Genomic DNA, 18,220 nt, shown 5'->3' with positions numbered 1-18,220 from the left:
TCTTTTTATAGTAATTTTTCGTTTAAATATTGAGTGTTATTTTTTCTCGGTTGTGTCTTTTTATCGCAACTCTTCGTTAAAATATTTACGGTTACATTTTTCGTTGACAGTTATTTTTTCTGATGTGTCTTTTTATCATAACTTTTCGTAAAAATGTTGACATTTACTTATTTTGTTGTGTCTTTTTATCGCAACTTTTCGTTAAAATATTGACGGTTATTTTTTCTCGGTTGTGGTTTTTTATCGCAACTTTTCGTTAAAATATCGACGGTTATTTTTTCTCGGTTATGTCTTTTTATCGCAACGCTTCGTTAAAATATTGATGGTTACTTTTTGTGTTGACGGTTATTTTTATATCTTTTTGGTTTTGACCGCTAGAATTTTTCCTCTGTATATTATAACTCTTCGTTAGTTATTTTGTCACTTATAAATAATTTTATATTCACAAAAAATGTTTCAAAAGTGTTTTTAATCATAATTTTGTTTTTTACATTTTTATTCATAAATTTTTTTTAATATATTTAGAAAATATTTATGATATAACTTTAAGACAGTTAATTTTATATAATAATTCAATTATTTGAATATATTATAAAATATTTTAATACATAAACATAATAAAATATATTTGTTGAAAATGAGTTTCCCGCGATATCGCGGGGTTCATATCCTAGTAATTAAAATAATTAAATAGACATGACCCCTGTAAATAAAAATACTGGCTCCGCGACTTGGCCTATATAAAAACCACTTATGATCAATTAAAAATCATCTTTCAACAATTTATCTTATTCTCTAAAAGAGCTTGTGCAACAACCCAGCTGAGAGCTTATCACATAGCTCCGTCCTCATGAAGAAGTTGGAGCGACTTGGTAATTGTTTCTGTTTCCAATTACTTTTTTAATAATTTTTTATATTAACAATTTTAATATTATTTTACTAATATGTATGTTATTTCCAAATTGTAGGTTTAGACAAAACAAATGGCATCACCAAGTCTATTTAAAAAAATTTACAATCACAACTCGAGCATCCATATCCCAAATTGTCACACATTCCGAATGATGTAAAAGAGACATGGTTCAAATCCTTTTCGGCAAGTAGACATGAAATTCCTTTTAATTAGACATGTCTATGATATGTTTCACAAAAAAAAAAAGAAAGACATGTCTATGATTATTTTTTATTTTATTCCATAAAAAGATTTCAATTGGAAGTCGCAACATTCGAATCTCGTATTTGCCGAGTTCTTGACTCTTGAGCCAAGCGACAACCTCGTATAAATAGACAATTTGAACGAGTGGAAGCAAAAGTGAATAGAAGGGAAGAAGCTGCCAAAGGGTTTAAACGATGACGTTTGGAAAGGCTTCATATGTAATATTGGAGTATGGAAGAGACAAATTCCCTTTCACAAAAAAAAACTCAAAGAATAGGAAGGGCAACAATGATAAGGCGGTACCAATGCACAAACACGGGTGCAATGACATTTGAGATCCGTGTAGGTTCGACGTGTGATAAATGACTCATGTACAATTACATTTAATGTGGCTTGTTCATGCTTATACTCGTCAATGATTTTGCAGTGTTGGTGCAGGAATTAGCACCTCCGACAATACCGACTTAAACCGGACGAATTGTGAACTAATCTGAGAATTCAGTTAAACCAGGGAATCCCGGTTAGGCCTGTTAATGGGCCAGAGAAAGGAGGTCGCCTGGCGAGCTCGACCTGAAAACATGATATCGCCTAAACCGACTTCTCGTCCAAGAAAATGGAAGATTTTCCTTAAAGAAAAAGGAGAATCGCGAAAAGAAAGGAAAAGCAGAAGATAAGACCCCGAAGATTCGGAAGTTTAACTTATCTTTAACCGCCTTAATTATGTATAATTAGAGGGGTTTGTCCTCTATTGAAAGGCATCCGCAACTTTATGCAAAAACCCTAACTTTGTCTCTAAGCAATAAAATTCATCTTTCTTTTGAGTCTTTGATCAGAAATAGCAAGAGAGTTAATTGAATTTATTTTGCTCCTTTAAAAAATTTATTGTGTGATTTTTAGAATCAACAATTGGCGCCGTATGTTGAACTTCGAGCTCGTGACCCAGAGTGACATTCGCCATGTCACCGTTGACGAGCAGGATCCTGAAGCCTAGCGGCCTCCACCTCTCCTATCTCATTGTTTTTATTCTTTCTTGTCTGTTCGCCTTGTAATTTTTTCGAACCTGATTCAACCGTGGACCCATTTTTTTGGGGCGGTTTTTAATTTCCTTCTGGATATTTTTCCCTTATTTATGCAAGTTTCTTTTTCCTCGTTCGAAGTAAAAAGAAAAAAACTAGTATTAGTCATTTCCTTTTCGAAAAAGGAAAACAAGATGTTTTCCTTTTTTCATTCGGAAATCCAATTAGACCGACTCTTAATTGTTGGTATAAATATCTCCTCCGGGTGGTGCCAACACCATCGAAAAAATCCAAAGAACTTCTTTCCTTCTCAAAGTATGGAAAGCTCCGGTTCTTATTCCGCGGTTAACCACGACGTTCCAACCTTTTCTAACGCCGAAGCGATCGAAAGGGGCATGACCTTCTTTAACAACGTTCGCGTTCTGTGGACTTTCCTGTTTCAGTTAAACCTAGACGATAGACGTGAGGCGGAAGGCTTTCTCTCGTGCGTTGAAAGCAGACATAAAAAATACCATGACCTGCTGTCTTTTCACGATGATCGCAGATCCGAACTCCTTTATAAACTAGGTTTGCTGGAATTAGCACCTCCGACAATACCGACTTAAACCGGACGAATTGCGAACTAATCTGAGAATTCAGTTAAACCAGGGAATCCCGGTTAGGCTTGTTAATGGGCCAGAGAGAGGAGGTCGCCTGGCGAGCTCGACCTGAAAACATGAGATCGCCTAAACCGACTTCTCGTCCAAGAAAAAGGAAGATTTTCCTTAAAGAAAAAGGAGAATCGCGAAAAGAAAGGAAAAACAGAAGATAAAGCCCCGAAGATTCGGAAGTTTAACTTATCTTTAACCGCCTTAATTATGTATAAATAGAAGAGTTTGTCCTCTATTGAAAGGCATGCATCCGCAACTTTATGCAAAAACCCTAATTGTTTTTGAGCAAAACCCTAACTTTGTCTATAAACAATAAAATTCATTTTTCTTTTGAATCTTTGATCAGAAATAGCAAGAGAGTTAATTGAATTTGTTTTTTTCCTTTAAACTAATTCATCGTGTGATTTTTAGAATCAACATGCAGTATATCAGATCACTAATTGATTGTAGTTCATAGGCGTTTATCACCATTATAGGTTGTCAGCCTAACATCATCTAGATACATTTCTATTAATAAAATAGATTTATACATGTATGTAAAATACAAGTTACAAAAACATCTCTATGCTTAACCTTAGTGCATCTCCATCAATTAGAAACTCATGAGACTATCTTATCAATAAATAAATCAATAGTATTTTAAAAGAATTGCTCATAACAAAACAAATCTTATAAAAATTACAGCGGAAGTCATACTTGCACACATGAAAATCTACTACAAGTCTTCCTCCTCAAACTCCTACCTCGTCCACAAATTAAAGACGTACTCTTGACCATATAAAAAACTTCTTTAGTGAGTACAGATCATATTGGTTAGTATCGTGCCTAAGAAATGCTAGCTACAGCAAAACAAATTACATGTACCCATTTTAAGACAAAAAAAAATAAAATAATAAAAAATATCATAATATTGTTTCTAAATTAGTGATAATGAAAACATATAATATAGAAATTCTAAGAAACATACATTATTGGTTTTCCTATATAATCGTTCACCAAAGACAGATAATTGATTTCTAACAAACTCCATCATTACAAATGTAATAACCAAACCATTCAACTTGTATGCTAACGATAAGAATTATAATATCATGCATTTCTCAAACAAACAGACCAAACATGTAATATAATATATTACAGTATTACACTAAATACATAACCCTAAATTTACCTAAAATGTGGCCTTCTATTATTGTTATTTTGATCGTGGAAAGCGTTATTTATGATACAAATCTTTAAATATACAGAAATAAAACTTGGACTAGTTAGGAGTTCGAGGAGGAAGACTTGTAGTAGATTTTCATGTGTGCAAGTATATTGGACTAGTTCTGGATAGCGTTATTTATGATACAAATCTTTAAATATACAGAAATTCATAATTTTTCTCAAACTTTAGAATAGATAAAATACGGGAACATGATGACTTGCAACCCATTACAACACATAATGTACATGTGGAAACACATTTTGTTTCAGACTACATCTTATTAAAAAAATTGCAAGTATTTCACTAAAATTTGATACATGACAAAATTTAAATTAATCAAATCAAACCAAAGCTTTAGATGCTAATTTTGTTATTACATGTTGTATTAAAACCTATTTGTTTTTGTAAACATATATTTCACTAGTTATGTATTATTACATTTTAAAATCAGAGAAACTTTTAAAGTCAAACGAAGACAGCCTATAAGCTACTAAAGGAAAAAAAAAAAAAAAAACACAGCCCCAAATAGCACCTAACTATCTGAGTATATAATTTCTAGTTGATTAATAAAAAATAGTAAGTAGACACAGCAAATATGTAACTTGAGAAATTACTATATAGACGACTAAAGTCTTTTCTCGTTTTTTCACACAACAAATATTTCTCACATTGGCAAAACACAAGGCGACGGCCCAATGGCTTCCACCAATTTTCCTCTCATCTTCCTCCTCGTACTAGCATCTCTCTCTCTGTAGCTTTCGGATATTCTCTTTCCACAAGAGCTGCTTTTTCAAAGTAAGAACACCTTAGAATCATGCAAATATCTTTTATTGAGAAATAAATTTTAGAGAATATATAAAGGTTATAAAAAATAAAAAATGTACAAAGATATTAATTTCATATTCATTCTCATAGATCTTTTCGATACATTATACTATTAAGTAAGTAATTACAAATTATATACCCTGTTGGGAAATAATATATTAAACTTATATGGTGAATGCTCACGGAGGCGGTAAGCTTTAAAAAGAAAATAAAAAGCCTTTAAATGTTATAAAAAGCCTTTAAATGTTTTAAACTATCTCAAATTAATGTGTTGTTTGAAACGTGCGTGATATTATTTTGCTCTCTCTCTCTGTTTAGACAAGAAGATGAATCATTCCTTGTGGCTACGAATGATCAAGGATCATCAATGATCGTTGTTGAAGATCTAGTAAAAACTCGAAGTCTTCAAGCTCTAGTCGATGGCTCAAAAGTTGTTGTGAATGAAGAAGTTCCTAAGCGACGTTCAACCAAAAGTAAACTCTTCTCTAAACTACAAAAACTTGCTTCATTCTATTATATTTAGATCATATAGTCATAATCTCAAACCTTTTGATATATAAACAAACCCAATAAATTTGCAGGTTCGAAGACCAAAAAACCTAAGAGCGAGAAAAAGAAAAAAAGTTGGAACAGCTGTAGGAATCGTAGCCGCAGCTGATTCCTTTGTGTTATATACTTAATTCATCGGAGGCGCAAAAAACAAAAGGCTCAAAAGACTGCACAAGGTAACTGATTACATTAGAAGAAAAAAAAAAAAAAAAAAAAAAAAGGTAACTGATTACATTCCATGCATATCTTCTATATATTAATTGATAAGCAAAAGTAGAGAGTATCATTTATATTGTAAAGAATTACATATCAGGCCATTCATTTACTAGTTTAGTCAAAATTTTAAATTTTATTCATATTTTTCAGATTTTTCAGAAATATCACATATTGTTTTAGAAATACTATATAAATCATGATAAATATCTTATATCAAAGACAAATATTTTTTAGTAATCATTTTCATTATAAAATGTATAATTTTTTTTGAGGAAATTTCAAAAATGGCCCTCTTACAGTACTCTACTCGTTTTCATATTTACATCTAAACACAGTTTATTTTCGGTTATACCCTTTTTACAAGATTTTTTAAAGATATATAAAGGTTTTATAAAGATGCTTATGAAATCTAATTTTTATCGCTTAGATGTGCATTTTTTAAAATATTTTTGGTACGGTATGGGATATTTTAGAAAATGATAGTTTTAAAAAAAAACAAATTATGTTTGCTTTTAATATGGGTTACATAATTTTTTGCATAATTGTAGAAATATTTTTTATAAGAAAATATAAATTGCCATATAAATTTTCTATTTCTTAAAAATTGATTATCTCCATAAGATGGGGATACCTCATAAGATTACTTATTACTAATACATTTTTTGTATTGATGAACTGGTACACAAAAAAATCAAAGGGTCATCGTCGACAACTTTCAAAACAGAGGTTCATGTTTAAAGATCATAATCGTTGTATCTACAATTTCCTCTTCCTTATCAAACTTATTTACTATGTTTGTACTGTCTTGTTTATCTCTCAAAACTGTATGTCTACCAACTCATAGGCCATAGCCATGTAATTTCATTGTATGCATATTTAATAGAATGCCCTTTATCAAAAAAAAAAAAAAAAATTCATAATCGTTACCCATCGTCTCAGGCGAAGCTAACTTTTGTTTTTTTTTTTTCAATTAATCATTGTTCCCAAAATATTTTTATTTTACTTCCTTGAAATTTCAAAATTATTATTCAACGAAAAAAACCATGTACAAGAGTTGGAATTAAAGAATAAAAATAAAGCAACAACAAATTTTGAAAGACAGTACCTAAAATAGAGCCGATAGCACAAACTAGAGGTATATGGAAACTAACTATTCATTCTCACTACGAAAAAGGAACATATGAGTCCTTCCAACTTATGCATGCCTTGTAGTTAAAAGAGACAAATTTCCTTAACAATGATTGTATAAGGTGTGTTGAGTCAAGTTAACTACGTTAGGGCCTCCTCAAGTTCGTATGATAGAGCGTGGTGTCAAACACCATCCGAATCATGATGAATTCCAGCTTGCTATGGTTGGAGGTGATCAGGTGAATAATGTTATCTGTCCAGTCTAGGGTGGTAATAGAGCTGAGCAAAAGCACCTAAGATTGATAAGATTGTGTATATATATATATATATATATGGGCACAACAAGAAGGAATTCTCTCGTGTTTCTTCACATTCTGCACATAAACACAACTTTGTTCACATCTCATGCTCGTATTAATTCTCATGTTGTTAAATTGTTGTTTGTCTCAAACCATGTAATAAACGAGGAATGAGGAACTCCATGGAAAAAAAAAATGAGATCTCTCCAAGTTACCTTATACAGGTCTATGAATTAGGATTCTTCTATGTCTTCGCAAACGAGAAAGTGTCTCAAAACTGTAAGTGCGGATGAGGTAAATAAATTGCAGAAAGTAAACAAGACAAGAACTTTGTTAATGAGGTTCGGTTTTTTCTACTCCCCGGGACCAAGTCCAGATTCGATTTCACTAGAACAAGAAAGCAAATTACAACCAATTTGCAAACGCGTAAAACAAGCACAACCCTCTTGATTTACCGCTCCCTTCTATAACGTGAAACCTTAAGGATAATCTCTACCCTTAACTAAACTCCCCCTGAATCTAGATTTAATCAGGATAATCTAACCCTGAGCTAAACTCCCCTTGAGCCTAGACTTCAAAAACAAAACCACTTGATCACACAAGCACAAACCCGCAAAACTAAGTTGCACACAATCTCATAGAAAGCTCTCAAAGATTTCTTCTTTATGCCTCAGCTCTCTTGCCTCTCCAAGACGTCCTCAGCTCCTCCTTAAATAGCCAAAACGATTTCCTAATCACTATAGGAGAAAGTTTCCAATTTCCATAAGGAAAAGTAAATTTCCTTTTACACTTTTCCTTTTTCTTATCAAACTCTACTTTCATCAAGTCTTCCAAATCTCTTTTAGTCCTTTTTCTTTGTGATTCATCCTCTAAACACGTTCAAAACATATCTTCTCAAACCTTCTAGAAACCAACACTCACACAAAAAAACTGTAGCATCCTGTACTACTTCTTGAATCATTCAGAAACTCCACAGCCATAACAACTACATCTTCATTTTCCCCCTTTTTGACTATGTTTGTGAACTCAACAGTTCTAACTCCAAAACAACGTCACGAAACACATCATCATTCTCCCCCTGAATGAGTCACAACATGGTCAAAACTACTTGGAAAATTCTCCCCGCTTTGCAATACGAGGTTGATAGCCTAGTACACCACCTCCATAGAAATCATCTTTCTTAACCCAAATCGTCCTGCGCCTTATACCTCTATGACTGGATTCTTGAATGAATCTGAAACAATTTCTCTTAACATGTCCTTGAACTCCACAATGATAACATGTAGGACCATGAAATATCACATCATAAGCATTCTCTATTCGACTTCTCTCCCTCAACAATCTAAAACACCTCGGCCTAATATGCCCAACAACACCACAATGATGGCAAACATGTCGAAAAACTCGTCGAGGTGCACTATGCAATTCTTTAAATTTTCTTGTATTAGATGCAGTCTTAGCATTAATTGCAGACCCTGTCGCAGTTTCTGTGTCAGTTCCTGAAGCAGATGTGATCAAATCCAAGGCCACACTTATCAGTCTTGCCAATATTCAGAATATGATCCAACTTCTTTGTGCTATTATTAAGCATCCCCAAATTCTTTTGAGTTTCTTCAAGTAGTACTTTAGCTTGTCATGCTTCTTCTTTTTTCTCAGCTGCATATTTCTGTGCTTCAATGACTTTAGCCTCTAACTTGAGTTTCTCCTTAGTTAACACTGAATTCTTTTCAACTATTTTAATCCATTGATCTTTAAGAGAATTCAGTGTTAACTAAGAGAATTGAGTTAAGCAAAGCATATGAAGCTAAAGGAAAGATGAAGAATGCAGATGAAGTGAAGAAGGAATTTGACATTGGAGTTGCTCTTAAGGGATCATCAACTGAAGATTCAATGGCTATGTTGTCAAGACAATTTTCTAAATATCTGACGCAAAAGGGAAAAGAGAAGAAAGATAGAATTGATGAAGAGTTAAGAAGTTCATCAAAGAATGTGCAGTGTTTTGAATGCAAAGGATATGGACATGTTCGTTCGGAATGCGCCAATCTACAAAAGCATAAGAAGAAGGCCATGAATGTCGTTACTAGTGATTCTGAAACTGATTTAGATGATGAAGAAGAACTGAAGAATTTTATGGCGTTTACTAATTTTTTGCCAGAAACTTCAACAGAGTCTGCATCAGTGTTTACAACAGAGTCTGCATCAGCATCTGTAACAGAGTCTGCATCAGCATCTGTAACAGAGTCTGCATCAGCGTCTGCAACAGGATCTGCATCATCGTCTGCAACAGGATCTGCATCATCGTCTGCAACAGGACCTGCAATTAAAAGTGAAAGCGATCAATGTGATAGTGATGCAGAGAGTATTGATGATGAAGAATTTGCAGAGAATTACAAAGCCTTATATGAACATTGGCTTAAAATAGTTGAAAAGAATTCAGTGTTAACTAAGGAGAAACTCAAGTTAGAGGCTAAAGTCATTGAAGCACAGAAATATACGGCAGAGAAAGAAGAAGATGCATCACAAGCTAAAGTACTACTTGAAGAAACTCAAAAGAATTTGGGGATGCTTAATAATAGCACAAAGAAGTTGGATCATATTCTGAATATTGGCAAGACTGATAAGTGTGGCCTTGGATTTGAAGGAAAACTTTCAAAATCGGATCCGGTGTTTGTTTATGGTGGTAAAATCATGTCTGCTTCAGGAAATGACACAGAAACTGCGACAGGGTCTGCAATTAATGCTAAGATTGCGTCTGATACAAGAAAAATTAAAGAATTGCATAGTGCACCTCGACGAGTTTTTCGACATGTTTGCCATCATTGGGTGTTGTTGGGCATATTAGGCCAAGGTGTTTTAGATTGTTAAGGGAGAGAAGTCGAATAGAGAATGCTTATGATGTGAGATTTCATGGTCCTACATGTTATCATTATGGAGTTCAAGGACATGTTAAGAGAAATTGTTTCAGATTCATTCAAGAATCCAGTCATGGAGGTATAAGACGCAGGACGATTTGGGTTAGGAAAGATGATTTCTATGGAGGTGGTGTACTAGGCTATCAACCTCGTATTGCAAAGCAGGGAGAATTTTCCAAGTAGTTTTGACCATGTTGTGACTCATTCAGGGGGAGAATGATGATGTATTTCGTGATGTTGTTTTGGAGTTAGAACTGTTGAGTTCACAAACATAGTCAAAAAGGAGGAGAATGAAGACGTAGTTGTTATGGCTGATGGAGTTTCTGAATGATTCAAGAAGTAGTACAGGATGCTACAGTTTGTTTGTGTGAGTGTTGGTTTCTACAAGGTTTGAGAAGATATGTTTGGAACGTGTTTACAGGATGAATCATAAAAGAAAAAGAACTTAAAGAGATTTGGAAGACTTGATGAAAGTGGAGTTTGATAAAAAAAAAAAAAAAGGAAAAGTGTAAAAGGAAATTTACTTTTCCTTATGGAAATTGGAAACTTTCTCCTATAGTGATTAGGAAATCGTTTTGGCTATACAAGGAGGAGCTGAGGAAGTCTTGGAGAGGCAAGAGAGTTGAGGCATAAAGAAGAAATCTTTGAGAGCTTTCTGGGAGATTGTGTGCAACTTAGTTTTGCGGGTTTGTGCTTGTGTGATCAAGTGGTTTTGTTTTTGAAGTCTAGGCTGAAGGGGAGTTTAGCTCAGAGTTAGGTTATCCTGATTAAATCTAGATTCAGGGGGAGTTTAGTTAAGGGTAGAGATTATCCTTAAGGTTTTACGTTATAGGAGAGCAGTAAATCAAGAGGGTTGTGCTTGTTTTACGCGTTTACGAATTGGTTGTAATTTGCTTTCTTGTTCTAGTGAAATCGAATCTGGACTTGGTCCCGGGGAGTAGGAAAAACCGAACCTCGTTAACAATGTTATTGTCTTGTTTACTTACTGCAATTTATTTACCTCATCCGCATTTACAGTGTAATCAGGGTGAGGCCGCGATCACCTTGGATGTAAAATTATCTTCACTTTTTGGTCTACATGCTAATGATAATAGTTCAAAATTTACCCGTGAAATAATGTTTAAATTTGATTAACAAAAATGCGCTTGTTCTCTTCGCTACGTTAACTTCCTCAAGGTGCACTAGACTTATCTCTCTTGTTACAGCTTACTGCTTTAGTAAGATGATTGATGATTTCTTCCAAACTTTGGAATTTTTTCATCATGCATGCGGATATTCAACTTTCTTTTGTCTCAAGTTTCTTTCTATTAGCCTTCAAATAAGAAGTTGTCATGTTCCTCTTTTCTGGGATACACAACTGTTCCCACGATTTCTATTACCTTTTGTGCATTTATGCCAAAAGTTCTTATGTAAAGTGTGTTTATTATGTTCTTGTTGCCTTCGATCGGGATCCATCAAAAGTTGTCCGAGTCAAGTCTTATTCTTTTTATTTCTTTTCCTAAGTGAAATTGTAATGTATTTGAAATAGTAATGAATTTGAAATGGAAAGACGGTACACTTAATTGTTGGTTTATGTTAAAGCTAGAAAGAATTAAGAACAAGAATATTTCAATGACAGATTATACTCATTTTTCCATTTTATTTAATACAAATATTACAAAAAGTATAGTTAGAATCCAAGATTCCTTTTTTTTGCTAAAAGCAAGGGAAATTAAAAAGGGTAGAGATAGGTTCCTAAACATAAGGAAGACTAATTCTCATTATTAACAAAATCAGAAAGAAAATTAAGAAATATTCAACTCTTTGGTTGATTACTCCATGTAGATTTCTCTTTGGTTTTCTTGTGAATTGATCGTTTTGCACCACACCGATTAATTGTCGCTAGTCTTGGGGTTAATTGGGACCTCTAGGTGGACTATTTTTTATGCTCGCACGCCGTGAAACACTACCATATGCACCACCCTTGATTTCCGTGCGGACCTTTGGATCCCAAATTCCTTTATCTACTTATACGCCAACAAAACAAATCTTACATATAAATTAACAAAAAAAAAAACAACGAAGAGACAAGAGAAGAAATTCTCATAACTAGAAACTTACTTCTGCTTAGAGATTTGTAATCGTGAAGTACTCGAGCGGAGACGGTGTTTGTTGATGCAGAGAATAAGAGAATTATCAAAGTTATTAGCCGAACCATGTACATTTTTCTTTTGGGATTTAGTTTTGAATCTGAAATTCTAAACTCTTTATGTTTTATAAATTTTGTAGTATGCAAAGTTGTGTGTATTTATATGTGGAGGACATGCACTAAGGTTCCCTGGGTTAAAGTGACATCGTTGTGTACTAGTAATTTTATATACTTGTTTGTCGAAAATTTTAGTTTGACTCTTGTGTATGAATGAAGCTGGTTGGTCTAATAACGTCGCATTTTTTTTCTCCTGTTTAGATAACGCGTTCGTTGGTCTAACGTCGCATTTTTTTTTTGTCTCCTGTTTAGATAACGCGTTCAGTGGAACACAACTAGATGTACAAAGACTAAGACTAAGTGACTAACTAACATCTTAACATTAAAATTAATCCAAAAAAAGACTAAGACTAACGAAATATTTTTTATAATACGAAAGATTCTTTAGAGAGGAAGATATTTTCGGTCGTCCTCTTCTTCATTATGGTGCCTTATATGTTTATGATTTTAGACTTATAGTTTAATTCGCACTCAAATCTTCTTTTTATGCAAATTTAGAAAATACTCTAAACCTATTTCTTCTAATAATTAAAAGTCACAGATTGATATAAATTTAAAAACGACTAAACAATATTTATATTTTTCAAACAAATTTCCTTTTGCTAGTACTCAATGAAAATAATTAGCAATATAAACCCAGTAATTTTTGTTCACACCGCTGAATGCATCTTCTTTGTAAAGAAATTATCATGACTCGTTCAATGCTTTAAAGACATTTCTAAATAGGGATTCTTCACGACATCCTTGGTCTATCCTCTAATTTTACTAGTTGCTCTTTCAATTTTGATCATTAGGACTTTGAATCGCCAAGCTGATACTCTTGTTAAAGAGGTTCTTCTTTTCTCTTGTACGGAAACTTAATTCTTCTCTTATTTGATATGAGATATTGCCCAAAAAATAATTACAGAATGAATTTTTTTGTTCTTTTTTTGACAGCATGAAAGAGATATCTAATTGGAACTAAATAAATATAAGATCATTTTAATTTGGTTGAAAATTACAGAAAACATACAAATTAGTTTGAAATTTACATAAATTGTGAAAGTCCATTAGGGTTATATGCTACAAGAGTTAGCATCTCATCAATCACTAAACGGTCAGAAAGCCTAATTTACAAAATCACTTGTAATCTTTTCGTCAACCATTTTACAAAAAAAATCTTTTATTGGAATCACTTGTCAAAAATATTGTTTGATTGGAAATTGATATATTTTAGAAAGGACCATGATATATTTTAGAAAGGCTTATCTTTATTGATAATCATAGCAAAGTATTTATACACAATGGTATTTCCTAATCTTAGATAGAATCATATCATAGAAGATATTATTGACATATTCTTGAATATATCCTAATAGAAATCAGTTGAAATTGTTTGATGGATTTAACCGTTGGAAAAGTCATTGGGAAAATTAAAAGGCCGCCATAAACCAAACTTGAAAGATATTTAACCATGTAACTTACTGATGGAATTCCAACAGACTTTACTATGATTAATTTCTAACGAAACGGTTTTCGACCGATAGTGTTTCTACAAATATTCTCGACTGTTGTAAATATAAATTTATACTAATTAAAAATAATTTGATGAAAAATATAGAAAATTATATGTAAAATAAAATACATTTTCGTCTTCATCATCGTCCGACTCTGGTGAAAGACATAACTTTGGAGCTTGTCGAGAATCATCTTCGTGACATTCTTCAAATAATTCATTGTCTTGTCCTTCGTTTTGTCTTCCTCCAACGTTAACAATGTTCTTCCTCCAACGTCAACAAGATTCTTCGTTACATTCTTAAAATATATGATTGTCTTGTCCATCAATCGTCTCTTTGTTTGTCTTCCTCCAAAGTCGCAACTTCTCGAAGATTTGGAGCTCAAATTGCTATGAAATTGGCACACAAAAGTTTTAGAAATAAATGAGCTCTGAAATTGATATATCATTTTGGCATACCTATATTGATTTAAACACTTTGAGATTTTAGAAGATTAGAACTATAAAAGACTTCTCTCTTTTATTCCTTTAAGAAACTTACACAAAACTTAAAGCTCTCTAATCTCTCAATCTCTTAAAACTCATAAGGTTAACCACAACATTGGCAACTCTTATATAGAGATCTTTGATGACTCCCAAAACAAGCTAGGACTAGGTTTAGATATCTCCTAAACAATATTTAGATAACTCCTAAATATTCTCAATATTATCTCTTCCTTTATTTTAGTAACTTATGGCTCAAGTTACTCTTCAAGCTTTATCAACATTCTCCCCCTTAAGCTTGAAGTCGATACTCAACACGTCTTGAACTCCCACAAGATCTCTCATTTCCTTGAACTTGATTCTTCCAAGTCCTTTTGTCAAAATGTCGGCCTTTTGTTCCTCTCCTGGAACGTGCTCCACTTCTACTTGCTCATTCTCCACACATTCACGAATAAAATGGTATCTCTTGTGAATATGTTTGCTACGTCCGTGGAACACCGGTTTTTTGGCAAGAGCAATTGCCGACTTGTTATCAATCAGTAGCTTCACTTTTTCACATGGTTTTCCGACAACTTCACTAAGAAGTTCTTGAAGCCAAATTGCTTGTTTAGCTCCCTCGGTGGCTGCCATGAACTCAGTTTCACATGAAGATAAAGCTACGGTCTCTTGCTTTTGTGTACACCAAGTGATAGGATACTCGTCAAGATAGAATATATGTCCAGTTGTGCTTTTACCGTCATCTTCATCCACGTTGTGGCTGCTGTCACTATATCCAACGAGTCCGGTCTTTATTCCACGAGCAAATGATAAACCATAACTTTGTGTTCCCTTTAAGTATCTAAGAACTTGTTTCAACGCTGCACCATGTGATTCTTTTGGCTCATGCATGTACCTACTTAGCACACCGACTGAATACGAGAGATCCGGTCGAGTATGAAGTAAATAACGAAGGCATCCAATGTTTCTCCGATATTCTTTTTCGTCAATGCCTTTCTCTGTTTGTGCCTTCGACAATTTCAACCCCGGGTCTATTGGTATATGAACCGCATTGCACTCCTCCATCTTAGCTTCTCCTAAGATCTTTGCTGCATATCTCTCTTGCTTTAAGATTATACCATTAGCATGTTGTATGACTTCAATGCCAAGATAATAAGTCAGCAGTCCTAGATCGCTCATCTCAAACTTTGTCGCCATCCCTCTCTTGAATTCTAGTATTAAGCTTAGGTCTGAACCAGTAACTAATAGATCATCCACGTAAACAGCTACGATGAGGAGATGCTTGCTATCTTGCTTCCGATAAAGCGATGGTTCCTTTGAGCATTTAACAAACTTCAATTCTTTAAGAATCTGATTCAACTTGTTGTTCCATGCCCTAGGTGCTTGTCTTAGCCCGTAAAGAGCTTTGTTCAGCTTGTAAACTTTCTCCTCGCTTCCTTTAGTTACAAACCCTTCTGGTTGAGTGACATAGACTGTTTCTTTCAGTTCACCGTGTAAAAACGCAGTCTTTACATCGAGGTGGTGCACCTCCCATCCATTTGAGGCTGCCAAGGCTATAATGAACCGGATTGTTTCGATACGTGCCACAGGAGCAAACACTTCGTCGAAGTCCACACCATGTCTCTGAACATAACCTTTAGCCACAAGTCTCGCCTTAAATTTGTTTATACTACCATCAGAGTTTCGTTTAATTTTAAAGACCCACTTTAGTCCAATTGCCTTAGCTCCACTTGGAAGTTCAACTAGGTTCCATGTCTTATTTTTTGTAATCGACGAGATTTCTTCTTCACAGGCTTCTCTCCACTCTTTAGATTCCTTAGCCTCATTAAAATCCCATGGTTCATCATTTAGCACCATCAGAAGATTCTCGCACTAGATGCTAGATAACAAGACATAGTCTTCTAAATACTTTGGTTTTGTAATCTGTCGTTGTGAAGCTCTTAAAATAGGTTGAATGGGCTGCTGGATTTGCTCTTCTTCGATGATGCGTTCTGTTTCTCTAGGATCAGACATAGAATTTTCTCCATCTATGGAACCATGATCATCGTTAGCGTGTTCGTCGCTCTGTTCCTCTGTTTCTTCTACGACTCTGGTTTTATTTCCCGCAGCTTCTTCCTCTTCTTCTCTCAAACCATTATTTCCAAAGCTTCCAAGACTGAGTTTAAACATGCCAGGGCTATCTTCAGTTTCGTTACTTGAGCTGTTCCACTTCCATCTCTTGTTTTCATTGAAAAACACGTCTCTGCTCACTGTTATCCGACGGGTTGTTGGATCCAACATGCGATAAGCCTTTGATCCAGGCTCTGTCCCTAAGTGAACTAGTACACGTGATCGATCATCAAGTTTTTTTAGATGTGGTATCTCAATTTTTGTGTAGCCTATGCAACCAAATACCCGCAAGTGTTCTATGTTTGGTTTTCTTCCCTTGAAAGCTTCATATGGAGTTTGTGTAGCTAACACTCTTGTACCCACTCTGTTTATCAAGTATGTTGCATGTCTCACTGCCTCTCCCCACAAGTAATTCGGTATGCTCATATGTTTTAAGATACTCCTAGTCATCTCCATTAGCGTTCTGTTTCTTCTCTCGACTACTCCGTTTTGCTGAGGAGTATATGGTGCTGTCAAGTGTCTTTGTATTCCGACATTGTCACAAAAACTTTGGAATTCTTGGGACAAGAACTCACCGCCCCTGTCAGTTCTAAAAGTTTTGATGGTAGTGCCGGTTTCTTGCTCAACCAACATCTTGAACCTTTTAAATTTCTCGAACGCTTCACTCTTTTCTTTTAGAAGTATGGACCACATGTAGCGAGAGTAATCGTCAATTAGAACGAATACATACCTTTTTTGTGCAGCTGTAGACGGCGTATTGGGTCCACAAATATCTCCATGTATGAGTTCAAGTTTGTTGGTTGCTCGATATGCGGTTGCTTGGGGAAACACTTTCCTTACGTGTTTTCCTAGCAGACAAGAAGCACATGTATCCTTTTGAATTGACATCATTGGCATTCCATTTACTAATTCTTTCTTCAACATGGTTTTCATTGTCTCTATGCTAATGTGTCCTAACCTCGCGTGCCAAATCTCCGAGTCACTTAACACTTCTGATTGTAAACACTTCGCAGATTCCAACTCCATGAGTACCTTGTATAAGCGATTCTTGGACCTTCTTGCTTTCACTAGCAGCTTTCCATCACGATCGTGTACCGTCAAGTAGTCCTCTCTCATTCTAATAGCACATCCTGCCTCTGTTGCTTGGCCAAGGCTTATGATGTTACTTTTCAATTCTGGAATGAAATAAACATCTGCCAAGACCTTTTTCTCTTTGTTCTTGCTAATGAAGAGGACTGAACCCTTTCCTTTGATATCTATACGCGAACCATCGCCAAATCTTACCTTCCATGTGACTGTTTCATCAATTTTTTGAAAATAGGACCTATTTCCTGACATGTGATTACTGGCCCCATTATCCAAATACCAAACATTGCTTTCATCTGATGAAGTTTCAAAATCACTTAGCTTCACGTTTTTCTCATTGAGGTATACGACCTCGTGCATCATCAGATTCTCAGCCTCTTGTGTATCGCTGTCGTCAACTTCTTGTGCTTCCTGGAGTTTGAGTAACCTGTCGGGACAATTTGATGCATAGTGTCCGGTCTTGTCGCACCGATAACACACTATCTTCGAAGCATCTCTCTGTTGGTTCCCGTAGCGGCCACGTCCTCTTCCCTGTTGAGAGAATCTTCCTCCTCTGCCTCTAGCAAATCCTTGGTTTCCTTGATATGTCTGTGTGTCGGAGCTAGCATACATAAGCTTACTTTGATCGTTAGATTGATCTTCTTCATCGTCACCTATACGTTCTTCATAAACTTTCAATCGCCCGACAATATCCTCAAAACTTGTTTTTTTCAGATCTAGGACTTGTTCAAGTGAGGCGGTGATGTGTATGAATCTCTTCCTTGGTAAGCTTTTAAGAAATTTCTTAACTAGCTTCGACTCTTCAATCTCTTCTCCTAAAGTTGCGGATTTGGTAGACAATTCTGAA

At 34.7% G+C, this 18,220-nt stretch overlaps 1 protein-coding gene and 1 pseudogene across 1 annotated transcript; both read left to right on the top strand.

Moving 5' to 3' along the window:
• Nucleotides 1-4,553: 4,553 nt before the first annotated feature.
• LOC9327983 lies at nucleotides 4,554-6,521 on the top strand. The gene is given in 7 exon segments (XM_002894569.2): nucleotides 4,554-4,767; nucleotides 4,770-4,824; nucleotides 5,173-5,327; nucleotides 5,436-5,478; nucleotides 5,480-5,508; nucleotides 5,511-5,579; nucleotides 6,317-6,521. Coding segments are annotated over 7 exon segments (435 nt in total). The 5' UTR covers nucleotides 4,554-4,724; the 3' UTR covers nucleotides 6,358-6,521.
• Nucleotides 6,522-8,861: 2,340 nt separating this feature from the next.
• LOC110224489 lies at nucleotides 8,862-10,252 on the top strand (annotated as a pseudogene).
• Nucleotides 10,253-18,220: the final 7,968 nt, after the last annotated feature.

The sequence above is a fragment of the Arabidopsis lyrata genome (genome assembly GCF_000004255.2).
Source record: "Arabidopsis lyrata subsp. lyrata unplaced genomic scaffold ARALYscaffold_1, whole genome shotgun sequence".
Taxonomy (NCBI): Eukaryota; Viridiplantae; Streptophyta; class Magnoliopsida; order Brassicales; family Brassicaceae; genus Arabidopsis; species Arabidopsis lyrata.
Note: the sequence above shows the minus strand (reverse complement) of the source record. Positions and strands in the feature narration are given on the sequence as shown.